General features: G+C 41.3%; 1 protein-coding gene across 2 annotated transcripts in view; it reads left to right on the plus strand.

Moving 5' to 3' along the window:
* cracd (capping protein inhibiting regulator of actin dynamics) overlaps window positions 1–27828 on the plus strand; it is a 97073-nt gene that overhangs the window by 18334 nt on the left and 50911 nt on the right. For both annotated transcript variants that reach the window (XM_048540584.2, XM_048540668.2), the window contains exons 2-4: window positions 10675–10843; window positions 18961–19096; window positions 26756–26917. In XM_048540584.2, coding sequence (XP_048396541.1) covers window positions 10675–10843; window positions 18961–19096; window positions 26756–26917 — 467 coding nt within the window. The remainder of the gene's footprint in view (window positions 1–10674; window positions 10844–18960; window positions 19097–26755; window positions 26918–27828) is intronic.

A 27828-nucleotide genomic window follows, 5' to 3' on the forward strand; every position in this document is an offset into this window, starting at 1 on the left:
TTTGATCTTCAATTAAACTGTTGAGAGAATTTAATCCGCACCCCACTCCCAGTTTTCTTCAAGGATATCGGATCTGAAGAAAATCTTGGCTCTTCAATAAATTCTGGACTGTTAGAGAAGTGCGTGCTAACTCTGCCCATCTTACTCAAGCTGTGAACGTGCTGGCATTGGAATGGGCTGGACAAGGTCGGGAGTTACACAACAGCAGGTTATAATCCAACAGGATTATTTGAAATTGCAAGTTTTCAAGGTGCTGCTCCTTTGTCAGATAATGAATAAGCGATGCTCTGAAAGCTTGTAATTTCAAATAAATCTGTTGGATGATTACCTGGTGTTGTGTAACTTCTCACTCCATCTTACTCTAATATAACATGATTGGTGATGGCTCATATACAGTTGTCTCTCTTCAAACAAGTTATTTCAGTGATTCTGTGCATCCAATACTTCTATTAAAACTAATAAAATGTGAGGCTGGATGAACACAGCAGGCCCAGCCGCATCTCAGGAGCACAAAAGCTGACGTTTCGGGCCAAGCGGATGCTCGGGGATCGCTTTGCAGAACACCTCTGCTCGGTTCGCAATAAACAACTGCACCTCCCAGTCGTGAACCATTTCAACTCCCGCTCCCATTCCTTAGATGACATGTCCATCATGGGCCTCCTGCAGTGCCACAATGATGCCACCCGAAGGTTGCAGGAACAGCAACTCATATTCCGCTTGGGAACCCTGCAGCCCAATGGTATCAAAGTGGACTTCACCAGCTTCAAAATCTCCCCTTCCCCCACTGCTTCCCAAAACCAGTCCAGTTCGTCCCCTCCCCCCACTGCACCACACAACCAGCCCAGCTCTTCCCCTCCACCCACTGCATCCCAAAACCAGTCCAGCCTGTCTCTGCCTCCCTAACCTGTTCTTCCTCTCACCCATCCCTTCCTCCCACCCCAAGCCGCACCTCCATCTCCTACCTACCAACCTCATCCCACCTCCTTGACCTATCCATCTTCCCTGGACTGACCTATGTCCTCTCCACCTATCTTCTTTTCTCTCCATCTTTGGTCCGCCTCCCTTTCTCTCCCTATTTATTCCAGAACCCTCACCCCATCCCCCTCTCTGATGAAGGGTCTAGGCCTGAAACATCAGCTTTTGTGCTCCTGAGATGCTGCTGGGCCTGCTGTGTTCATCCAGCCTCACATTTTATTATCTTGGATTCTCCAGCATCTGTAGTTCCCATTATCACTTCTATTAAAGCTGATGGTTTACTCAAACCATGTTTGGCTATGTGATGTCCATTTTCTGAACTTGCATTATCTGCCACGTGATACAGCTTTCCAGTCTAGTCATACGATATCAGAATCAGTTACCAAAATATGAAGCTGTGTCTTATGCAATCTTTAATTCTTTATAATAACCTACACTTAGGTACTTCCCTACATTTGCAGCAGGCAACAGGAAAGAAGCCAAAGCATTCCAATATTTGCACTACTCAGTGACACTTCTCATATTTGGTATATTATCATTAGGTTTTTTTATGGGTAGCATAAATGTAGAAATGTGACAGATATTCCCTGACTTCAGGTTTCTGGAAATAAATCATTGGATTGCCTCTATTTATTATTGTACTAAAATAGAAATACCTAACAATTCCCTTGGCATTGCAGTATAGGAATTTAGTTGGTAGTGTGGCAGGCCATTGCTGTTCTCCATCAAAGATGTCAACAGAAGGTTTGCCCTGGGTTTTCATGTTTGCGGTGAGAATCACGAGTCAGCCTATTTCCTAAAATGCCCCACGTTCTGTACTCCCATACTTTTTTAAATCATGTTTGTCAGGAAGAGCTGCAAAGAAGACCACCGCCTCCAGAAGCAGTCCTCAGACAGGAAAGTAGGTGGATTGATACTGAGGCTGACAGGTTAAAAAAACCCTCTGCCATTCATTAGGGCATTACTCAATTCTCCAAGTTACTGTTAAGCACCTTTTTACCTTTATTCTTCCAGCTTAAAGTGTCAATCAAAGACATCTCGTTAGCAGAAGAGAACTGGATGAAGGACTGAAGTGACTCTGAACACATTCACAGTTCTCGCCAACAGTGAACTTTAACTACACCACTTCCAATATCCTTCCTTAAATATGGAGACTAAAATAGCAAGAAGTATTCCAGGTGCAACCTTAATAAAACATTAAAGGACTATTGAAGTTAGACTTTCTTATTCTTCTACTTCAAGCTTCATGAGCAACGTGCCATTCACTTTCCCGACTGCATGCTGTAGCTGGACAGGGTAAAAGTGAAAAAAAATCATACCCATTTGGTATTGTTTCTGTTCCTGGGGTCTTCATTTCCACCGCCCCCAGTGCCCCATCTTCATTCTTCCCTTTACATCTTCCAGAATTGGAAACAAGGTCAAAATATTTTACTCCCAATAATGGCTCCTCTTCAGAATTTCTCAAGGGCTTTGTTTTGTATTTTCAGGGTCTATGCTTTCATCCACCCTAACTCATTTATTCAGTAATGCAGCCACATAGGAACAACATCTTCAGTATTTATGTTGCTATACGAATGATTTTGTCTTGCAGAGAATCTAATTGGAAGAACATATCAATATCCTCAGTAATTATTAATCCACCATTAGCTGTAAAGACACAGCACACACTGAAAATATTAACATCTTACATCTCATAGAAGCTCCTGCAGATAGTTCACACTGCTGCTACTGAGCATCAGTGGTGGAGGGAATGGATGCTTGTAGTTGTGGTGCCTTTCAAGTGGCCTGGTTTGTTCTGCATGGTGTCAAGCTTCTTGAGTAGTTTTGGAGCTGTACTGATCCAGGTAAGTGGGATTCCGTCACACTCCTTATGTGCCTTGTGCTTGGTTGCCAGGCTTTGCGAGTCAGGAGGTTAGTTACTCACTGCAGTGTTCCTAGCTCCTGACCTACTCTTGTAGCCATTGTGTTTACATCACAAGTTTTGTTGAGTTTCTGATTAATGGCAACCTTAAAGATGTTGATAGTGAGTGATTTAATGATGGTAATACTATTGAATGTCAAGGGGCAGTGTATAGATTGTCTGTTATGGGAGATGTCCATCGTGTGGCAATTGTATGGTGTCAAGGTTACTTGCCACTCGTCAGCCCAAGCCTGGATATTGTCCAGGTCTTGTTGTATTTAAACATGGACTGCTTCCATATCTGAGAAGATGCAAATAGTGCTGAACCTTGTGCAATCATCTCCACTTCTGACATTATGATGGAGGGAAGGTAATTTATGAAGCTGTTGATGATGGCTGGGCCTTGAATACTACTCTGAGGAACTCCTGCAGAGATGCCCTGGAGCAGGGATGACTGACCGCCGACAATGACAACCATCTCACTATGTGTCAGGTATGATGCTAAGCAGTGGAGACTGTGCCCCTGACATCCATTGATTCCAGTTTTACTAGGCTTCTTTGATTCCACATTCAGTCGAATGCAGCCTTGATATCAAGGTCTATCACTCTCACTGCTCCTGTGGAATTCAGCTTTTTATTTGTCCATGTTTGAACCCAGGCTGTAATGAGATAAGGAGCTGAGTGGCCCTGGTGGAACCTAAACTGGGTGACACTGAGCAGGTTATTGCCGAGCAGGTGCTGCTTGATAGCACAGTTGATGACATGTTCCTTCACTTTACTGATAATTGCGAGTAAATTGATGTGGCCGTAATTAGCCAAGTTGGATTTGTCCTGCTTTTAGTTTGCTCGACTTACCTGGACAACTTTCCACTTTGTCGGGCAGATACCGGTGTTGTGATGTACTGGAAGAGTTTGGCTAGGGGCGCGGCAAGTTCTGGAGCACACGCCTCTAGTACTATTGCCAGAGTGTTGTCAGGGCCCATAGCTTTTGCAGTATCCGGTACCTCCAACAGTTTTTTGATATTGTATGGAGTGAATTGGATTTGCTGAAGACTGGTATCTGTGATACTGGGGACTACTGGGGAAGGCTGAGATGAAACATCCGCTTGGCACTTCTGCCTGAAGATTGCTGCAAATGCTTCAACCTTATCTTTTGCTGGGAGGGCCCAGCATTGAGGTTGGGGATATTTGTGGAGCCTTCTCCTCCAGTGAGTTGTTTAATTGTCTGCTACCATTCATGACTGGATGTGGCAGGACTGCAGAGCTTAAATCTGATCCATTGGTTATGGATCGCTTAGCTCTGTCTATCACTTGCTGCTTATGCTGTTTGGCTCATAAGTAGTCCTGCTTGGTACCTTCAGCAAGTTGACTTCTCATTTTCAGGTATGCCTGGTGCTGCTTCTGGCATGTCATGCTGCACTCCCCGTTGAACCAGGGTTGATCACCTGGTTTGTTTGAGTGAGGGACATGCTGGAACATGAGTTTGCAGATTGTGCTGGAGTGCAAGTCTGTTGCTGTTTAATGGCCCACAAAGCCTCATGGGTGCCCAGTTTTATAAAACTGTATCTAGAACATAGACATAGAACATAGAACATAGAACAGTACAGCACAGAACAGGCCCCTCAGCCCACGATGTTGTGCTGACCATTGATCCTCATGTATGCACCCTCAAATTTCTGTGACCATATGCATGTCCAGCAGTCTCTTAAATGTCTGTTTGAAATCTGTCCCACTTAGCACCGTGATAGTCCGACACAACATGATGGAGGGTTTTCTCAATGTGAAGAAGTGACTTGGTGTCCAGAAGGCATGTGTGGCATTCACTCTGACCAATATTATCATTAACAGATGCATCTACAGCCAACAGGCTGGTAAGGATGAGGTCAGGTATGTTTTTCCCGCTTGTTATATCCCTCACCACCTGCTGCAAACCCAGTCCAGTAGCAATGTCGTTTAGGACCCAACCAACTCAATCAGTAGTGCTGCTGCCAAGCCAGTCTTGGTTGTAGATATTGAAATCTCTCACCCAGAACACATTTTGTACCATTGCCATCCTCATTGCTTCCTATAAGAGTTCTTCAACTTGGAGGAATGCTGATTCATCAGCTGAGGGAGGGCAGTACGTGATAATTAGCACGAGATTTCTTTGTCCATGTTTAATCTGAATTTTCATGTAGTTCCTCACTTCAAATCTTTATGGATGATTCCAGAATCTGGGAAATTTTGGAAGTTCTTAGCTAGTACAGTCACTACCTCTACAGTTGTTTTATAACCCTATGGTACAGGCTAAAAGTTCATGGGTACTTAGGGCCATGGAGTCAGAGTAACACAGTGCAGAAGCAGACTTGTCAGATTTTTATCCCTTGAGTTTCTCCTGTATTTTTCTCTGTCGATACTAATGTCCTCAATTTTCATTTTTCAGCCAACTTCAAAGACTGTGATATGTTTAGCTACAAAGGGTTTACTTTTCACTTGTTTAATGGAGTTTGTTTATAAATGCTTGGCTAAGATCTACAATGGATTTAATCCAAAGAGTTTGTTGACACACCTGTCAAGTAGATTTTACACTTTGTTTGATTAACAGTTTTATGACCATTCTGTTGAATTGATTTTGTTTTGAGAAGTTTTTGAATGGCTATTTGTTTATTTATGAAACTGTGAGTAATTTGGAAGAGTGAGCTTTTAACTGGTTGAGGCTGTATAACTGTGATTGATTATTCCTAAGAGAACAATTGTTTCAAGTGGTTTTGGACAGGATGTTTTTGTTGATTTTGAAAGTATATGAGCACTTAGACTTCTCTGTGTTATTGTAGAGCTCATGACTTTTATTCGTTATGAATAATATGTGCATGGATATAGAAGAAGCACAGGGGTATAACAAAGTCAAGGGAAAGGGGTGAAGTAAGATTTTTTTAGCTGGCAGGGAAGTATGAAAGAAATATACGAGGTGGGTTTCCATGGTGAGGGATGAGAGCTAACAGACTTGGCCAATTTTGCTGTGGATGAGCCTTCTAGTCTATTGGCCTCAACATCTGCCTGCCTAAGTTCCCTTGTCCTGGCCTAACTTCAAACCAAACCCAAAACAGTAGGAAAAAATAATATATACATTTGGATTTGTATGGCAATAAAAATGTGGTTTGGGAAATGGTTTGAATTGCTGAATTCCTGACATTAACATGAAAATTTTGGATGAACTGAGCTTTGTAGTATTGCCGTTATTACTGACTGAAATGCAGACCTCAGGCCGTATACAATTCGGACTTAGTACTCAATTGACTATAGCTAAACAAATACAAAGGAATCTTTTAGTTTCTACGTTCTATGTTCCAGTACATCATTATTATGATTTACAATTAGCAGAGTACACTTTGTGTTTGAAAAATGCTGAACATGATAACCAGTAAAATAGCAATAGTTAGGTTATTATTTGAAGAGAGGCCAGGGATAATTGCTTATTTTACCTGGGCTGCAGTTGGAGGAGAGGCCACTCACTTTTGGTACAATCTATCAAGTCTCATCCCATTGAAATAATGTTTTCATGAAAAGTATTTATGAGAAAGCAAATTTGCCAATTAAACCAAAAGAGAAATTTCTCCTACTTTTTGGATTACGGGTGCGGAAACTCTTGGAGAAGATACTGAGGGACAAGATTTATGCACATTTGGCATAAAATGGATTAGTTAGTGACAGGCAGCATGTTTTGTATGGGGAAGGTCATGTCTCACCAACTTGATTGAAGTTTTTGAAGAGGTGACAGAGATAATTGATGTGGGAAGGGCTATAGATGTAGTTTATATGGAATTTAGTAAGGCATCTGATAAAGTCCCACATGGCAGTTTGATACAAAAACTAAAATCACGTGGGATTTGGAGTGGATTAGATGGATACAAAAATGGCTTGGTCATAGAAGAGAGAGGGTAGTGGTGGAAAGTTATTTTTCAGAATGGAGACCGGTGACCATTGGCGTTCCACAGGGATCAGTTGTAGGTCCTTTGTTAGGATTATACATAAATGATCTGGAGGAAAATGTGGGTGGTCTGTTTAATAGGTTCGCAGATGACATGAAGATTGGTGGAATTGCTGATAGTGCCAATGTTTGTGAGAGGACACAACATGATATAGATAGACAGATTGGCAACTTGAGCACAAAAATGGCAGAAGGAATTTCATCCATACAAATGTGAGTTGATGCATTTTGGAGGATCAAATTTATGTGTGAATTATACTGTTAATGGCAGAACCCTTAGGAACACTAACAATCAGATTGCTCTGGGCGTGCAGGTCCACAGTTCCCTAAAAGTACATCTCAGGTGGCCAAGATAATAAAGTGTGAAGCTGGATGAACACAGCAGGCCATGCAGCATCTCAGGAGCACAAAAGCTGATGAAGAGTCTAGGCCCGAAACATCAGCTTTTGTGCTCCTGAGATGCTGTTTGGCCTGCTGTGTTCATCCAGCTTCACACTTTATTATCTTGGATTCTCCAGCATCTGCAGTTCCCATTATCTCTCACAGGTGGCCAAGATTATTAAGAAGGCAAATGGCATGCTTGCCTAGATCAGCCAGGGCATGGAATACAAGAATTGTCAAACCATGCTGCAGCTATATAAAACCCTTGTTAGGCCGCATTTGGAGTACGGTGTGTAGTTTTGGTCACCATACTACCAGAAAGACATGGAAGCTTTGGAGAGAGTACAGAGGAGGTTCCCCAGGCTGTTAGATAACAAGGTGTAGAGCTGGATGAACACAGCAGGCCAAGCAGCATCAGTGGAGGAGGAAGGCTTTCATTTCAGGCCTAGGCCCTTCCAGCTCTACATCTTGTTATCTCAGATTCTCTAGCATCTGCAATTCCTGCTATCTCTCACCAGGATATTGCCTGGTCTCGAGGGTATTGGCTATAAGGAAAGGTTAAAAAGACTAGGATTGTGTTCATCTGAAAGACGGCAGCTGAGAGGAGACCTGATAGAGGTCTAATAAATTTTGAGAGGCAGAGAATAGGGTGGATAGTCAGAGGCTTTTTGCCAGGGTTGAAGTTTCAATTACAAGGGGGCACAGACTTAAGGTGATAGGGGGAAGTCTAATGGAGGTGTGCGAGGAAAGTTTTTTTTCAGAGACTGGCTGGAGCCTGGAATGCACTGCCAAAAGATGAGGTGGAAGTGAGCACGTCAGCAACATTTAAGAGGCATCTATATTGTTATGTGAATAGAAGGCAATAGACTGACTGAATAGGGGTAGTATGGTTTTTTTTTAGTTTAGTTAGGGCATGATGATTGACACAGGCTCAGAGGTCTGAAGGCCTGTTCCTGTTCTGTGCTTCTCTTTTGTTCATTGTGGGAGTTGGTTAGCTCTGTTGGCTAGATGGTCAGAGTCTGAAACTGAATAACTTCAATGGTAGGAGTTCAGTTCTTGTTCTAGCTGTGTCAGCTCATTGAAGCCTGCCTTCTTACTTGGCTCTGTGCTTATGGATTGCTGTTCCTCAAGCTATATAAAACCAATCATCCCTCTCAAATAGTGCCAATGGTTCTTATAGACTATGGCTAATTAATCACATCACTGGAAATGTTGTATTTTTGCGGTGTGCCATTAATGGGCCTGTGATGACTATATTAATTGCTTTTCCATCCAGTTGAGAGAATTTAATATTGTTGCATTTAGCATCACAAGTGCACCAACACATTTAACTCAAATGTTCCCAATTCAAGCCTAAATTGTATTGAATTTACATTTTTAGCATTTTAAGAGTTGCTAGATTGCTGAAAAGATTACTGGAAAGGGTGTGTCTGTTAAAAGATATACTTTGGAATGCTCACTCAGTACTTTTTATTGTAACAATGATGTCAATTTCTGTCCCTATTGAATAGTCAGAGGGACAAATGTTCAACTTTACTAACAGAATCACCCCGTGCCTTGTATGATATCTGCTAGTCAGTCCATTAAATTATTATATCTCTAAATTTAAAACAATTTCTCCTCATATTTTGTGTTATATGGCATTGTAATTATGGTAACTCTTCTCTATTTTTAGCTAATTTAGTTTTGTTGTTTCATACCTGCAATTTCCCTGCCACTACAGGAATTATAATCCTCAGCAGGAAGGACCAAGCTCAAACTGTGTTTTAAAGTTTGAGAAGGTTTGTAGCTCAGATTGTGGATGAGGTTGTAGACTTGCTTGCTGAGCCAGCGGGTTTGGTTGCAGATGTTTCATCACCCTGCTAGGTAACATGGTCAGTGCGCCTCCAGTGAACTGTCAGCGTTCTGCCCTGTTTGTTATTTAGATGCCTTGATTTGCTGGGATGGTTGGCATCACTGCCGGTTCTGTTTCTCAGTGGAATGCCTGGCCATATAGCACGAGCCAAACAGAGACATGCCTGGTGACCTGGCATTCCACCTGGAACTCCATCAACAAACACAATGAACTGGACCCGATATGCAAACCACTGAGAAACAGAACTAGAAGTGATGCCAACAACGCCCCCCCCCCCCCACCCACCAGCAAACCAAGGCATTTAAATAACAAAAGGGACAGAACACCGACGCTTTACCATAGGCGCACTGACGATGTTACCTTGCAGAGTGACCAAACATGCCAGCTTGGAGAGCAAGGGTGCAATCTCAAACTCTTTTTTTTCCAAATCTAGAAATGTTATCACACACAACTGAGTGATCTTCCCACCATTAAATCACTGTGACCTTTTTTCCCTTTATCTGTTTTAATTACCATGAGTAATCACCCATGTAGCCAAAGTTCATTATGGGCATTTCAAACCATAAAAAGTGAGGGGAGGTAGGGAGAGAGGAAGAGGCTAAATCAAAATGGAGTTGGATGGGGAGTTAAAGCACTTTATTCCCCCACAGTGCCCACCTGTCTCTAAAGGCATCAAGGGCATGCATTAACACTGCATGCTCCCTCTTAAAGGACACTTGGGTAAGAATGTAACTGCAGAACAGAAGCAGTCAGCAGATACAAGCTCAACCTTTGCACTCTGGTGCAAAATGATGCCCTTACTGGACAATTAACAGCAAGAAGGGCCTCATCTCACCCAGGCTACAATTCCTTCAACTCGACGTGGCAGCCTATGGAACTCATAAAACCAAGTGGGCAGGCAGTTTGAGGAAGGAGAGTCCATCAATCTGCCCTAATGTGTGCAAGACTGATGCACTTGCAGCAGGGAGTGTTCACTCAGAGCCATCTACCTGGCCTCACTTCCAACCCTCATGCCCACTTCTATCTGCACCCTCTAAATTCAGAAATCTCCCTTTCCCAGAGATGATCCTTCATCCCAGAGATCGAGGATTTGGTATCCCAGCTGGAGCCACAGCCTCTGCTGTGGCTCTCCCAGGTTCTGGAATCTCCTCCCGCTGATTGGCTAACAGCTTCATCCGGGTGAGACGTCCTAATCCAGGGTCCTGATTCTGGCAGAAAGCCTGTGGGCAGCCAGTTAGCTGCCTTATTATTGTAAAACATGGCAGTCTCAGTCAGTTCTAGCTTTCCATCTGAAAACTCTCCAGGTTTTGGAGTGTGTTTGAAAATGGGGAAAATTGCTGGTCATCGTTTCAAATTCCCTTAGAATCATGTGAATTTATAAACATTTGCATTTATGCAAAGGAGAAAGAAGTATTTGGATTCCTTTTTGCATGGAAGAAGCACAAGTATGATTCTGTATAAATGGCTGGAAGACCTAATAATTGCACTTTGACCCTATTTTGCATATGACTGTACAATGCTGTTTATTCTGTTTACTAAGCATTGAACCCTTGGCATAACACACTCAACATTGTATGTGATCCTTGCAATTGACAGAAAAGAAAAAGCAGGGCAAATTCCAACCAATAAGGAAACTGTTTGGTAAAAAGAGAAGGAAGGTACCGCTCATAATTCCTGAGAAAATAAATCTAAAATCCAGTCAGTCCACTGAGGATGTTCGAAGTGTCATTCAGCCAGCTACTGGGGAGTCTGAAGATGAATTAAGGTAAAAACTCCTTTAGCTTTTTATAATTTAAAGACTAAACAAAGTTGGGAAGTTTTGCAGAGCTGTAAAGCCATGAGTTCATCCATAACTCTGATTTATGTTACATTCAGCAATCATTTTGAGCAATCAGATTGACTGTTGGCTTGAGAGTTTGAAAGACTGTTGGCTTAATAAAAAGCCAAGATAATTTGAGAAAAACAGATTCAATCAGTAAAGCTAACTTCCTTAACTGGAGTTGAGTGCTGTCCTTTCTGAAAAATGGGAACAGAACAAAGAAGCCGCAAGGCGGGTGCATTCTGAACTTGCCACTTGAAATGTAGACATTATGTTGTTGTGTGATCAGACCATACTATTTTTAGAAATTAGTGTTATAATTCTGGAAACAAGATTTTGGATAACTTGATAAGATAAAGTTCACAGTTCAGTTGCTAGCTTTATGGATTTCCAGTTTACACGCTGAATACAATATAAGTGTTTATTCTTTTCTCTCATCAAAACCTGTTCCTCATTTTGATCATCTAAAGCCTGCAGATCTTTGACATCAGAAGATGACTTGGAGCTGCTAAACTAGTAGCTAGCATCCTATTTGCAACACAGCTGTTTAACTATAACCTGATGAATGAGTAATTTCAGTTTAATAGAGGCACTCATGCATGCACAAGAAACATCTCTGTAATGTGAAGTGGAATTTTATCAGCACTGCTATTCTGACGAAAACATTAAAGGGAGCCCACCCCAGACAGCTGCCCATTTAATGGCTGATTGACCATTAAAGGGCTGGAGCAGATTTCCACCCTCAGGGACATGAAGCCCTGCTTCAGACAACTGCTGGTCGGTCAGCAAAGCCACTGGCACTGAAGTCACTACTGTACCACACTCTGGGATTGAGGATATTTTCAGCAGTGCATCCAGGCCAGCAAATGAGGCTGAGGTCTTCTCAGGGGCCCAGGGTTTGAGAGGCCATGAAGATACACTTGGAAGGACCCTTCCCTCAGCCCAAGGGCCATGCATAAGAAGGAACTCCTTAGACCTGCTTACAGCATGCGCAGGGAAATATGCCAAGTTGGGTGCATGTCCCTTCACTGTAAAACATGACAGTTCCAGGATGAGGCTTTTCATGGCAGTCCATCTGATGCCAACCCTGCTACTGGTACAATGAGGGCAGGGTTGTGCAGGTGGGTGGTAGGCAAAGCATCTGCTATATTTTGCCTGTCTCTCAACAGGCAAACTCATTGGCTACAAAGTGTTTAATCCAGCAAATAAGCAATGAATTAGAAAGCGTAGTCTCCAAAGCTTTCCATTGTACACTTCCAACTGAACCATAGCTGAATGCCTGAATCTAAGAGTGAGATGATGTGCTGGGCCGTGATGTTATGCATTCTGGAGGTATACAATTCTGAAGTTAATGGTAGCCCTCAGCAAGCCTCTTTTGGCACTACTAAAGTCCTTGGTATGGCCCACATTGCATGGCCTAGAGCCAAGATGAATGATTCACTTGGTGAAGATGAGAATATGGTCAAAATATTGGAGCTTGTTAGCTTCTTGGTGCATAATGGATGCAATTTCTGCACCATATCCGATAGTCCCAAGTGATATCCCAGTACAAGGCCTCAGGCCTTGTTTCAGTGAACCTGGCTGCTTACAGATGCAAGTTGTCTGTCCTCAGGCAGTTTTGCAGTGAATCAACTTTGGACTTCAGATGAATGCACATTGTGAGGGAGAGCTGACTGGCAGTGAGAGGAAATCTGGGAAATGATGGAAGGTGTCCTTAACCAGATTATCAAGTGGCACCTACCCAGCAATAACCTGCTCACTAATGCCAAATTCAGATTTTGCCAGGGCCACTCAGCTTCTGACCTCACTGCAAGCTTAGTTCAAACATGGACAAAAGAGTTGAATTCCAGGCATGAGGCGAGTGTGACTTCTTTTGACACTAAGGCTGTATTTAACCGAGTGTGGCATCCAGAAGACCTGGCAAGTCTGGAATCATTGGGTATCAGTGTTGGGAGGGGGCGGGCATTCACCACTGCTTTATGTCATGCTTTGCACTTTGGAAGATGGTTGTGGTTATTGGAGGCTAATCATCTTGGATTCAGAACATCTCTGCAGGAATTCCTCAGGGTAATATCCTAGTCCCAAACATCTTCAGCTGCTTCATCAACAACATTCCCTCCATCATAAGATCAGAAGTGGTGATGTTCACTGTTTATCACCTTTCATGACTCCTAGGTATGGAAGCAGTCAATGTCCAAATGCAGCAAGACCTAGACTGTATCCAGGCTTGGGTTGAGAGGTGGCACATGTTAACACCATACGTATGCCAGTCACTGACCATCTCCAGCAAGAAACAATTAAACCATCATCCCTTGATATTCAGTGGGATTACTGTCAATGAATCCCCCACTATCTACATCCTGGGGTTTACCATTGACCTGAAACTGAACTGGACTCTCTATATAAACACAGTTGCTACAAGGGTGTGCCAGAGCCTAGGAATCTCAAAGCCTGTCCACCATAAGGCATAAGTCAGGAATATGATGGAATGCCTGGATAGATGCAGCTCCAAAAACACTCAAGAAGCTTGACACCATCTTGGACAAAGCACATTGATCGGCACCACATCCAAAAACGTCAACTCCCTCCACCACCATTGCTCAGAAGCAGCAGCGTGTACAAGCTACAAGATGTACAACAGAAATTCACCAAAGATCCTTAGACATCACCTTCCACAACAACTTCCATCTAGAATGGCAAGGGCAACAGATACATGGGAACACCACTTCATCCAATTCTCCTCCAAGAGACACACTATCCTGAATTGGAAATATATGATGTCCCTTCACTGTTGCTTGGTCAAAATCCTGGAACTGAATCCCCCACTATCAACCTTACAACCATGTGGGTCATCCTACAACATAGGGACTGCAGAGGTTCAAAGAGGCAGCTCATCACCACATTCTCATGGATAACTAGAGGTGTGCAATAAATTCTGGCCCAGTCAGCAACACTCCTATCAAAATAAAAAGTGCCTGATTGGGATTAGTTCAGAAATGGCAGCAAAGTTGGCATGGACTTGGTGGGCTGAAGGGGCATGTTCCTCTGCTGAACTGTTCTATGTTCTTGGAGTGAATGGGCAGGTGATGAGGCCTCAGGACTCTGAGCTGCAAATGGTCTTCAGCAGACCTTCCCAAGACTGTGACTTTCTAACCTTGAAATGGATGGACAGCAGGTACATGGCACCACTGTTACTTTGGGTTCCCTCTAAACACGACACTATTATTCTAACACATTACCATTTGTTCATCACTGAAACAGAATCTTGGAGCATTCCAACTAACAGACCAGAACTATGATAGAGATAACAAGGTGTAAAGCTGGATGAACTCAGCAGGCCAAGCAGCATCAGAGGAGCAGGAAGGCTGACGTTTCGGGCCTAGGCCCTTCTTCAGAAATCCTGAACTATGTCTCATTCACTTCAGATATATAAGAAGAAAGTCTCCTCCTCAAGTTAACTATGCATAATAGATGCAGACTAGTCATCAGCGAGTCCATTTTTATATTCATTGTACTAGAATGAAATTTCCATAATCTTGTTATAGATCCTGTTTCACTTATTATTCTGTTTTTTTTTGATAGTTGTTATACAACTGTATGGTTTGTGATGTCTTTTGGGGAGCATTTGCATTATTATAGGCCTGACTCAGTACAGATGATGAGATCTATGTTGAAATCTCTACAGGTTACTTCACTTATGAAACTTAATTTCACAAATTTAACATGATTGGGATTCTTACTGCCCCCATGAGGCTCATCCAGTCTCCTACCACTATGCTTCCATACCCAAAGGTCTGTAAGTCTATTAGTTTGTTTCTATTAGATTCTAAAACCTCTGTACTTACCAAATACGGAGGTGAAGGGAATGCCTTATATGAAAAGAATCATCCGTCAGCCTTTCTTTCCTTTATGCTTCAGTTGTGACATGCAGTGTCATCTGAATAGAAATAATTATTTGAAGCATTAAAAATCATTTTACGCCTGAAAGATGTTTAAACCTTTTCATGCATTTTAGCAGGGTTTAATGTATTTTTCTAAGATTACAAGAACATGATATTTAGTAAGTGACCAGATTTCAAACTGAATTCGAGTTAAAAATAAAATTCAAATCTCGAGACCTGGATACATTCAGGTGCACAAAAATCTAATTTGAGCATAATCAAGGGAAACAAAATATTTAAAGGAAGCACGTGACTGATATTTGACCCTATTAATTGTGCAAATATTTAATTGTGGATCTACCTCAAATACATCAAATTTTACAGTTGCATCTATCACTATCATAATTTGTATAATGTAGATTGCAATGATAATGTAGATTCTTGAAAATACATTAAAATTATGTTGTGACTAATCAATTGGTATCGTAATAACTTTAAATCAATACTTGACTTACCGGTTGTCGGAAAAGTGATTGTTCATATTTAGACTTTTTAACTTTTGTACAATTTTGAATTCGAAAGAAGCCTTCTTATTAACATGGATGCATTTAGCCTGTGGAGAGACATTTTATTGAAAGGTAGAGAGGGAGATTTTTGCTGTGCAGAAAGATCCTAATGTATTTAAGGTGTCAAAAGAAGACACTAGACTATACCTATGTAAGCATCAGTGGGCGATGCTAGAAAAAATTTAGCAGAATATATAATGCATGGACAATTCAGTATCCTTTGTTTTGGCCCATAATGATCTCTTTCACCTTCCCTGTCAGCAAAGTCAATGGAAGGAGATGATGAGGAGAATGTTAAACCTTTGTTTGTAATCTATTATAATATTAGCAATATAATTTGGAAAATGTCTCTTAGCTGATTCTTTCCACAACTCCATAGATGCTAAATTAGTTATATCTGTAGTTAAATAACATTAAACGATTTCAGTGAAGTTTACAATATGAACAATTGACTACTTTAGAAAGAAAGATAATATTTTCAAATGTAAATAAACATAATGGATTATTTCAGTATGTTTAATGTTTTACTTTTGTAACTGATGCTTACTTTGCTAATTGTCAGAAAGCTATTGTAGTGTATGTGAGATAACAAAGTGTGGAGCTGGATGAACACAGCAGGCCAAGCAGCATCCTAGGAGCACAAAAGCTGATGTTTCGGGCCTAGACCCTTCAGAGAGCTCTCCGATGAAGGGGTCTAAGCCCGAAACATCAGCTTTTGTGCTTCTATGATGCTGCTTGGCCTGCTGTGTTCATCCAGCTCCACACTTTGTTATCTCGGATTCTTCAGCATCTGCAGTTCCCAGTATCTCTATTGTAGTGTATGTAACTGAATTACATTTTAATTGAAAAATCAGATTTTGTTCAACCTGATTGCATTAGTTGTCCAATTCCTATTTTAATTAAAGTTTTATTTGCTTATTTCCTAATTGTGTGTAAATGTTTAATTCACATCTTCTCAAAGTTGAAAATGAAGTTCTATTTACCTTTATTTTATTTGTATAATGTGACACATTTCCGATTATACCTCTGACTATAGGATGCAGTCTTCAAAAGTTCCTGGACACATCAGGTTCATGTGTCTGTACCTTCACATGGTGTTTAATCTACATTTCAAAAATGGCCAACCAATAGATTCATAGCTATGTTATGAGCAAATTTTGCAAATACATTGCTTTCATTTTCATAGTGTGTGTGTGTATATGAACACAATTCTTAAATATTCTAATGTGATTTTTATGCCATGCAAAATTTGGTCCAAATTCTTCAGTCAATTTGTCATTGTTTTAGCTGACTGAGCCGAAGTAGTTGTTAATTTTAAATCTGAGACGAAAACATTTTTCTTAAGTCAAGGTATTAAGGGAGGTGGGCCAAAGGGAATAGTTAGGCCAAAGATCAGCCATGATCTCATTGAATGGCAAAACAGGCTTGAGGGGATGAATGGTCTCCTCCTGTTCCTATGAATCTAAAGTAAATTGGCCCATTGTCTGATTAATAGCAGATAAAATTGTCATCTAATTCTGGGGAAAGCCTTTTCCTCCTCTTTTAATAACAGGACGGCAGTTGGTCATGTGGCAATTCAGTTTACAATTTAGCTTTCAACCCGAATAAAGATTTTCTCAGAACTTTTCTGATTATTGGATGACCCTATTTATTTATTGCAATTTTGGCTGATACCTCTTACAAAAAAAAGGCAGAATTGCCTGTATTGAGAAATTAAGTAAAATAACTGGAAAATTTCAAACACTTCTAAAATATATGTGGCTGTCTTGTGGTACAGGAAGCATTCTCTCCATCAATAATAGCTGCACTGTTGTTTTGGGAATGTAAAATGGGAGATTTCCATCAGACAGAAAATCTAAAAAATACTTCTCTTTATAGGGGGGAAAAAAGGTTATTTCTGACTACACTTTTGTTTGTATAGGGATCTCCTTAGACATGCTTCACCTTTAAGATTAGCTATTGTGCCCACAAAATCCTTGCCCTTCATTTACATGAGGCACTGACTTGTGAGGCATACAGCACCAGAGCACATTAGATAGAATAGCTTATGGAAAAAAGCAAGGCATGCTTCTAAATTGGCTTTTCCAAAACTTAGGGTGAATGTCCAAAAATTGGACTCAAAGAGCTGCAATGGGGAATCACAGTTTGACTGTTAATAATTTCTGAAAAAGGTTCTGACCTGAAAAGTCAACTTTCCTGATCCTCTGATGCCGCTAGGCCTGCTGTGTTCCTCCAACTCCACACTGTTATCTCTGACTCCAAAATCTGCAGTACTTGCTATCTTCGATTGTTAATAGACTATTTGCAAAAATAACATTGAGCAATCTGTTTTATGGGGTTCATATTTAAGCAGGTAGATATAATTCTATTTCTGGCAATATCAATCCTTAAAGATAACTAAAATTCGTAAGAATTGAAGAAATAACCTAATAACCATTGCTTTATCAGCCTGGATTTTCATAGAAACTTAAAAAATAGGTGTAGGGTAGACCATTTTAGCCCTTTGAACCTGCACCACCATTCAACAAGATCATGGCTGATCATGGCTAATCATGCAATTTCAGTATCCCATTCCTGCATTCTCTCCCTACCTCTTGATCCCTTTAGCCACAAGGGCCAGGTCCAGCTCCGTCTTGAATATATTTTGATGAACTGCCCCCAACAGCTTCCTGTGGGAGAGAATTCCACAGGTTCAGAACTCTGACGAAATTTTTCCTCATATTAGTCCTGAATGGCTTAACCATTATTTTTTTATTGTGACCCCTAATTCTGCACTTCCCCAACATTGAGAACATTCCTTCCACATCTAGCCTGTCCAGGCTCATCAAGGTTTTATATGTTTCTGAGATCTCCCTTCATTCTTCTAAATTCCAATAAGTACAAGCCCAGTCGATCCAGTCTTTTCACATATGTCAGTCCTACCATCCCGGAAATCAGTCTGGTGAATCTTCACTGGTCTCACTCAATAGCAAGAATGTAGCAAGATATACTGGGAGTCAGAAGAATTTCAGGCGCAGACCACCCATCGCAAATGAAAATGCCAGGAACGACGGGATCATCATTGTCAGGCTGCATTTGATAGGCTAATGAAGGAAAGAGGTCAGAGGTCTCTCTGGGGCAAAGTTGGTGCTATGGGATTTTGTCCTGGTCATAAAAATATAAAGCCCTCTTGCCCTCACCCTTCAAGCCCTCTAACCATTCTCCATGCCACTCCATTGCCTCTCAATCCGCCCACACATTCAATGTGTGATAGGTTATGGCAATCCGGCCACCCCTGTTCAAGCTTTAGCTGAAGTTTGCCTATCCATCCACTTCACATTGTATAGAAGCAGTGAGAAACCTTATTGTGACTGTAGGCTGCATAAATAGAAGCTTTAAAAGAGTGATTCATTTATTACTTCCTATCAGTGGGTAAAAGTACTGACAAAATATCTGTGCATTAATACTTTTCAGAATAAATCTTAAAAAGTGGGATCTCATCCTAAAAATACATTAACAATGAAAATGTCAAAAATCAAATGTGACAGCCTTTTATTGCTCCGTTTTAATACAAATAAAGTTAAGCAAGGTATTAATGCAATTTGTACCTTGTAACTTATTTATAAAATATTGACAGGTCCGCTAGCATTAACATGGAAACCAGAGCATTATCACATGAGAGTGTTTTTAGCCCAGAGGGCTCAACAGGAGAAGGAACAATGGCAAAAGCGACATCCGAGGAAAACCTCCCAGGAAAAGTGCAAATCCTTCAGGTGAGAGGTGCTGCAAGTACAGGCAGATCCCAAAACTGTATTGAGTGGAAGGCTGTGTTCTGGGTTGTGTGGTCCTGACCAGACCCAATACGTGCAACTTTTATTGCCTTTTGTAATTGTAATGATTGCCACAAGCCAACTCCAATTTGAATTAGTTCAGACTCTTACTTACAAAAAAAAATTTTTAATTCTCTTCCTTAGAAAGTTCCTGTAGACAATAGCATGGATGAAATAACACTGAAAGGTGGGCATTGCAGCACTACTAAAATTCTCTCTTTCAATCTAACACATGCTGACTACTTTTACAAATTATACACATGAGGCCACATTCTTACTTAATTGCTTTGCTGCTGTTGGCAAACTAAGTGCAGCAGTCACTTACTTCCTCTCTGAACTTTGGCATAAAACATAATACATTACAGCACAGTACAGGCCCTTCGGCCCTCGATGTTGTGCCGACCTGTCATACCGATCTCAAGCCCATCTAACCTATATTATTCCATGTACATCCATATGCTTGTCCAATGACGACTTAAATGTACCTAAAGTTGGTGAATCTACTACCGTTGCAGGCAAAGCGTTCCATTGCCTTACTACTCTCTGAGTAAAGAAACTACCTCTGACATCCATCCTATATCCTTCACCCCTTAATTTAAAGCTATGCCCCCTCGTGCTCGCCGTCACCATCCTAGGAAAAAGGCTCTCCCTATCCACCCTATCTAACCCTCTGATTATTTTAGATGTTTCAATTAAGTCACCTCTCAACCTTCTTCTCTCTAATGAAAACAGCCTCAAGTCCCTCAGCCTTTCCTCGTAAGACCTTCCCTCCATACCAGGCAACATCCTAGTAAATCTCCTCTGCATCCTTTCCAAAGCTTCCACATCCTTCTTATAATGCGGTGACCAGAACTGTACACAATACTCCAAGTGCGGCCGCACCAGAGTTTTGTACTGCTTCACCATAACCTCTTGGTTCCGGAACTCGATGCCTCTATTAATAAAAGCTAAAACACTGTACGCCTTCTTAACAGCCCTGTCAACCTGGGTGGCAACTTTCAAGGATCTGTGTACATGGACACTGAGATCTCTCTGCTCATATACACTGCTAAGAATCTTACCATTAGCCCTGTACTTTGCCTTCCGGCTACTCCTACCAAAGTGCATCACCTCACACTTGTCTGCATTAAACTCCATTTGCTACCTCTCAACCCAGCTCTGTAGCTTATCTATGTCTCTCTGCAACCTACAGCATCCTTTGTCACTATCCACAACTCCACTGACCTGAGTGTCATCTGCAAATTTACTAACCCATCCTTCTATGCCCTCATCCAAGTCATTTATAAAAATGACAAACAGCAGTGGACCCAACACCAACCCTTGCGGTACACCACTAGTAACTGGTCTCCAGGATGAACATTTCCCATCAACTATCACCCTCTGTCTTCTTTCAGCAAGCCAATTTCCGATCCAAACTGCTATATCTCCCACAATTCCATTCCTCCGCATTTTGTACAATAGCCTATTGTGGGGAACCTGATCGAACGCCTTGCTGAAATCCATATACACCACGTCAACCAGTTTACTCTCATCTACCTGTTTGGTCACCTTCTCAAAGAACTCAATAAGTTTTGTGAGGCATGACCTTCCCTTCACAAAACCGTGCTGACTATCCCTAATCAATTTATTCTTTTCTAGATGATTATAAATCCTATCCCTTATAACCTTTTCCAATACTTTACCAACAACTGAAGTAAGGCTCACTGGTCTATAAATTACCAGGGTTGTCTCTACTCCCCTTCTTGAGCAGGGGAACCACATTTGCTATCCTCCAGTCATCTGGCACTATTCCTGTAGACAATAACGAGTTAAAGATCAATGCCAAAGGCTCGGCAATCTCCTCCTTGGCTTCCTAGAGGATCTGAGGATAAATCCCATCCGGCCCAGGGGACTTATCTATCTTCGCCTTCTGAAGGATTTCTAATACCTCTTCCGTGTGAACCTCAATCCCACCTGGTCTAGTAGCCTGTATCTCAGTATTCTCCTCGACAACATTGTCGTTTTCTAGAGTGAATACTGTTGAAAACTATTCATTTAGCGCTTCCCCTATCTCATCTGACTCCACACACAACATGATTCAGGCACAAACTGTTGGCGTCTCTGAGTGCCAATAAATATCTTGCATGACACACGTCTCAGCTTAGTTTGTGAGTGCAGGTTTGCAAAGTATTTTCAGGGATGACCAGCACCATTATACTCCAGAGAATGTCTAAGGCAGGCACTGAACTTGGAACCAGAGCAGTAATTTACTACTTATGGTCAACACATGTCCTTCGCTGGCCTTAGGCCTTATGTGGCTTGGCGGCTGTGTAGCTGGCGCTGGTGCCTCACAGAGCCAGGGACACATGTTTGATTCCGGCCTCAGGTGACTATCAGTGTGGAGTTTGTAGATTCTCCATGTCTGCATGGGTTTCGTCCAGGTGCTCTGATTTCCTCCCACAGTCCAAAGATGTGCAGGTTAGGTGGATTGGCCATGCTGAATTTCCCATAATGTCTAGGGATGTGCAGGTTAGGTTGATTAGCCATGGGAATTGCAGGTTAACAAGGGCGTTGGGGCTGGGTGGAATGCGCTTTGAAGGGTCGGTGTGGACTGAATAGGCCAAAAGGCTTGCCTCCACACTGTTTGGATTCTATGTAACAAGGGTAGAGGATTCCACGATTTGTACCATTGCAGCTGTGTAGGACTGTGTGTAACTCACAGTCCCACATGACTTGCAGCGGCATTGGTATGAGAGTCTGGATGCTAATTTTTCTACTGTTAGCACCATTTGAGCAAAATTTACGTATTTCCTAGGCCATCCATACAGAATCTGACCTTGTAGTAACCGAGATTAACCTGATCTTTCAGTGATACGAAATATTTTTAACGCTTATGTATAGAATTAAGAAGCCCCTAAGGATAATTTTCTATTTAATTCTGTAACAAACCCTTGCAGGTTGGCACCCATTGTAGAAATTCCCTCTCCACTTCATCAAAATCAATACCTGTCATCACAACATCAGTGTTATACACGAGTACTGGAGTGAAAATTACCATCTCTCACCTTGCCCACACTTAGATTTGGAATTAGGAATTCATTTATTACAGCTTTTCTAGCCCCAATCCTCCAGGCATCACAATACATGTTTGTGATATAATTATTTGGGTCTTGGACTGTGTCAGGTTCAGGTTTCTGTAATAATCTACAACGAATAACTGGTTTATTATCAAAACTAAACTCTCTCAAGCAAAGATGCGAAGAGTATTAACAACAGTTGAATTTTGTAAAGGTATACAAAATTCTCGCAGGTATACACAAAACTGAAGAGAAACAAGGTCAAGGAGAGGAGTTGTAAAGAAAAGCAGAGAGTACGCTGGGCTGTTGCTTCTCAGACAGCTCTCAAATTCTCTCTTGATGAGTTTAAAAATGAGTGAGAATTATGCCACTCGCAAACTGGGTCATGTGAGCTCTCTGAATGTTCTCCTGGCTGAGAGACACCATCTGAGCTCCCTGACCGCAGGTGCCACATGTTGTTATATCAGCGCCCTTTCATTAACAATGTGTCCTTTGTTTTAAATTTCACAATATATTTATATGGGTCCATATATTCTTTTGCAGATAATATTTGTATCACAGCTCTTCATAATGCCCCCATTCTTGAGAGAAATGAAATGTGGCTTAGATTCACTTCATTATAAAAGCAAAACATAGGAAACTTTTTTAAAAAAAAATCACATAGGCATCTGTTCACTCTTTAAGTCTAATTAATACAGCTTTACTTATTTGAGTGCACAGGTCATTTGGAACAATATTCAATTCTGGGCAAAGCATCAGCTATTGCCTTATTTCTACATACAATGTGAACATTTCTGGGTAGGGTATAATGCCAGAGGCTGAGGTTCCTAGGACGATGGGGTTGGGGTGGGGGGGAGAAATGAGGGAAGGCAGAGTGGAGAGCATAGCCCCTTCTGTAGTGTCCTGGGAGGAATCTGCCAAAGTTCCTGTGCGAGTGGTTTGACCAACTAGCTGTCTCCTAGCACTGCCCTATCTTCTTTTGAATAGCATTTGGACTGAGCTGAAGATTCCCCTGTCCTGATTCCATACCTTCAGTCCTGGGAACCTAGGCTGGGGTGACAGAGTGCACATCTGCAGCAGCTACTGAGGCTGCTCGGCCTGACTCTCCCTGGCAACGACTAACCTGTGCATGGAAAAAGACAGATATGATTTGCTGCAATAACAAAGAGGTTCATCATATCCCAGATGTCTGTCTCCTGCTGCCTCCTGTGTATTTTGTACCTACTAATTTAGTGGGACTTGGACGTGTCTGCGTCTCTGCAGGAGTAATCCTGAACTTCTTCTGCAAGAGGCAGGATTCTGTCCTCACAGCGTGTGAGGACTTGGATGTTGGGCACCACCCCATCCTATGCCTTATTCTAGGCAGTCTTCTCCTGTCATGGGGAAAGAATGGGGGAAGTGAGGTAAAATGACAGAGTGCCATGGTGTTAACACTTGGTGAGTGTAGGAAAAGGTGGTGAGGTGTCCCAAATGACTGTATGTGGAGGGCATGCAGAGTTAGTGGTGTGGGAGGCTGAGGGGTAAGAGTCTCATGGTGGGAGGCATTTGTAATGACACTGCTAGTGGTGTTGGAGAGAAGAGTGTGGTATTTGTTGGATAGGAGAAGGTCATTGACCATCTTACCACCCAGCTTGCCATTACTCCACACACTGCGGAGAAGATGCTGACCTGGGTGGTGACATGCTGTCTTGGTCTGGTGACATAACATCATCTGCTGATCCTCTGAGAAGAAGATGCCTCTTCTCTAGGTCAGCCCATCCACCAGGAGCTCCAGGACTCTGTCAGAGGAGCTTCTCCAACATGTTCAGACTCTGGCCTTGACCATGCAGGGCAGCTTCAGACTGCCAATGCTCAGCGTGGTGCACAACAGGCTGTTAAAGGTAGTCCAAGTGCAAGGAACACCAGTGTTTTGGTGGATATCCAATGAATGGCATAGAATAAGGTGAAGAAGAAATCAAATGCCAGAATACAGCATGATGGCAATAAATGAGGTGAGTTTGGTAAAACATCTCAGATCAAGCAACTGCAAGAATAGCTTGTATCTGTTTGTTATTTTCTTTATCAAGGAAGAAGCTTATATTCTGTAGACCACTGTAATTATATTTTCCTTTGCTACTACTTACATGTTATTATTCATGAACTTGCTCTATTGTCTGTCTATGGCCTAATAGAAGTTATAAGACTACAGCCTTCTGAAGTGTAGGAGACCCTATGAGTGTTCAAAATATATTCAGTAAGCCAAATGCACTGCAGGGGTTTTTGTTAATCCCTGTGTTGTCAATCACTGTGAATATTTTAAAAATTTCATTACAAATATACTCTAACAGACCAATGAACAGGAATTTGACGCTGAACATGAAAGTATATAAATTACAAGAAAGTAATAGCATGCTTCTAAATTATGGCATCTTTAAATTTGTGTATATCTCGGAGCCTGTTGGCCAGTTTTCTGGCTGCTCTACAGCTCAGGAAAGTTTCTGAATTTATGGTTATGTATTCCTGTGACTCATTGGTATTGTTAACCTTTCACTTGGAGTAATTAGAGATTGAATTATTCGTTGCCTGAAAGATATGTGCAACTATTATCCCAGCAGCAACATATAATAGTGGCTTTTAGGCATAAGAAAGTACATGGAAGTGCCTTGATGCTTGACAGTTCTTACAGACCTTATCTGCCTGAAAAAGCATTGAAACTTCTCGAAAGATTCATAACTCCCACACTACTGCAGTGAAAATGTGATCTGAACACCAAAATAAAATGGCGCTACTAATTTTAGGTTTTCCACATGTGAGTAATGTCCTGACCTTTCTGTGTACCCCTTTCTCTGTTATAAATGAAAATAGGATCTGTTAGAAATGGAGACACAACTTCCAGAGCTGGGTCCCACCTGCTACTTTCAAAGGTCCACACAATATCCATGACTTTGCAAAAATCCAGCCGGATACTTCAGATTAATCAACTGATTTTTTTTCACTGTATTCTTCTCATGCTAATTGACACTATACACTGAACTGTGTGGATATCTGGAATGCTGATTATAAGGAGCTCAGCTCTGTCTCATCTCATGACTCAGAAAATCAACCAATTTTGAACCTGTCTCAGCAAACTTGTCTATGAATGTTGGTTCCACTGAACAATGATGCATCTGAGATGATCAAGTTGTTATTTTAAATGCAATGTGGTTCCACTGAACATAGTGGAGGAGTTGTATCTGTAGCAGCTTTTGTACATGCGTTCTGCTGACGTGTGAAGCACACGGGAAATTAATTAACCAAATTATTTTGATATTGTACATTTTATTTAAATGTACAGCTTTTTAATCACTTGTGCAAGATTCTTTTCTGAAATAACTTTGTGTTTGACAATAATATATATGCACTTTACTTACTTATTGTATTGTGTATCAAAATAGAGTACTCCATGTTTACAACTGCCCATTTTAGCACTTTCCAAGTAAGACCCTATAGTCCAATGCTAGCTGAGCAAAGAGGATCTATTTACTTAACTGTACAATTATTTGTAATTCTGATTATCTGCTTCTTGGAAATAAGGTGGTATACAATAGGAGATCTTGGGTTTCTAAGGAATCTTTGAGTTGTTGCAGTGTATCTTGTAGATGGTACACACTGTGAGTCAGCTGAAGGAATTCAATATTTAGGTTGCAAGTCATAGAGGGTGCATTGTCCTGGATGGTCTTGAGATTCTTGAGTGCAGCTGGAGCTGGCCCTATCCAGGAAATTGGACAGCATAAGATCACAGCCCAGGCATATGCTTTGTAGATGGTGAGTAAGACTGGGGAGTGAGGATTTGTTACTTGCTGCAGACTTTCCAGCTACCGTTATTGTACAGCCTTTCTAATTCAGTTTCTGATGTTGATTCCCACAGTCAACATGTTGGAAATTAACAATGATAGTGTTGTTGGATGTCAAGGAGAAATGGTTCAATTCTCTCTTGTTGGAGATGATCACTGTGCGGCACTGTTATACTTTGCCACCTTTCAGCCCAAGCCTGAATGCTATCCAGATATTTACTGCATGTTGTGGCACGTACATCAAATGTCATAGTCAGTATTATTACCTTGTCATTTGTTGGTTCGTCGCTGATTACCTCTCTGAAAATTGATCCTTCACAGTTGGATATACCAATAGGTTCAATAGAAGTGTTCAAAGATTTTTAAAATCTAGAATTTCCCCTCCTGGAAAGGACAAAAAACTGTAAGTTAGCAAAGAGTTTGTTTTATAGTTTTAGGTAAATTGCTACCATGCCTTTTTGATTAAAAGGGCTGTGTATACATTGCTACAAGTGGTGTGTCAAGGGAACCAATAGAAGAAGGTGGCTTTGTGAAATGTATTTTGTCACCTTGGTACTTTAAGGGACTGATGATTGAGAAGAGTGTACCTAGGTCACTTTAGCAGGTAAGTACAGAATAATCAGCATGTAATGAGCGATTTTATTGAGATTAATTCTTATTTTCTGTGAACTTTCACCAAAGAATTTGAAACACGAGAGATTAGAAATTTATTTACATTTTGTTCTATTTCTTAGAATCAACTGGCAAAAAATATCAAATTTGGCCAGCATCCCCTGATTCTCACTGGGAAAAGAATGGAAGATACTGGAGCCAATTCAGAGGGTGATCAATTTCTTCACAGTCCATTGCAACAACCTGCTCTGCAGGAAAGCAAATTACCAGCATCAACCACTAAGGTGAGTGATCGGTCATCACTAGATTTTGTCTGTAAATCTTAACGCTTTGTACAATTTTGGCTGTGAGTCTCATTTTCAAAGGTAGGGCTGGACATTTGTGGGCTAGTGCTACATCACTTCTTTATTCTTTTGAAAGTGACGGTTTCTGATAAGGTGTTGGCAGATTTGTCATTAAAAGCCCACAAAGAAAAGCTCTAATTAGAAAGCTTTGCTTTGTTTGATTGGAGTAATGAAGCATCATTCAGAATATGTATATTGTGAAAAGTGAAATTTCAGTGAAGCTGTTTACCGTTGTGGTAGTTAATTAAATTGGACCCTTCATGACTAAAGGGACATTTGCTTCATGAGAAGTAGTTTGTGACTTTTTTCTTTGTTTAAAAACCTGGTGTGGAATTTTTGCTTCCTGGAGCAGCGTGGGAAATGGAGAGAAAGTTGAGAAAAGACACTGAGAATGAAAAATAAGTCTCAACCACAAGTTTTGAAAAAGATATTTGTGATTTTGCCACTTAAACTTTGAACGGTAACTTCAGCATTTTGCTTTTGAGGGATGACTACCTTATTTCCATTACACGTTGCTAATTGCTGAGCTTGTCTTGTTTGTATGGCTCTCTCGAGAAACGTGTCAATGCCACCATTGGCATGTTCACTCCAGTCGCCATGCACAGAACATCACAGTGGTTGCACACTCAAACAACCACACAGCTTAGAGGGAACATTCGCATATACCTACCTCATGCATCTACACAGGATATATTTTATGGTCCATGGCTTGCTTTCTTCGCATTTGTACGTCTTCTGTTTACTAGGAGGTTGCCAGACTCCGTGTCTGCTTTTTATTAAACAGGGTCTTTAATGCTAAGTTATGGAATAGAAGCCTCTGTAGCTTGCATTGCCTTTCAGTGTAGACAGCA

Source organism: Stegostoma tigrinum, chromosome 1, assembly GCF_030684315.1.
Source record: "Stegostoma tigrinum isolate sSteTig4 chromosome 1, sSteTig4.hap1, whole genome shotgun sequence".
NCBI classification, from domain to species: Eukaryota; Metazoa; Chordata; class Chondrichthyes; order Orectolobiformes; family Stegostomatidae; genus Stegostoma; species Stegostoma tigrinum.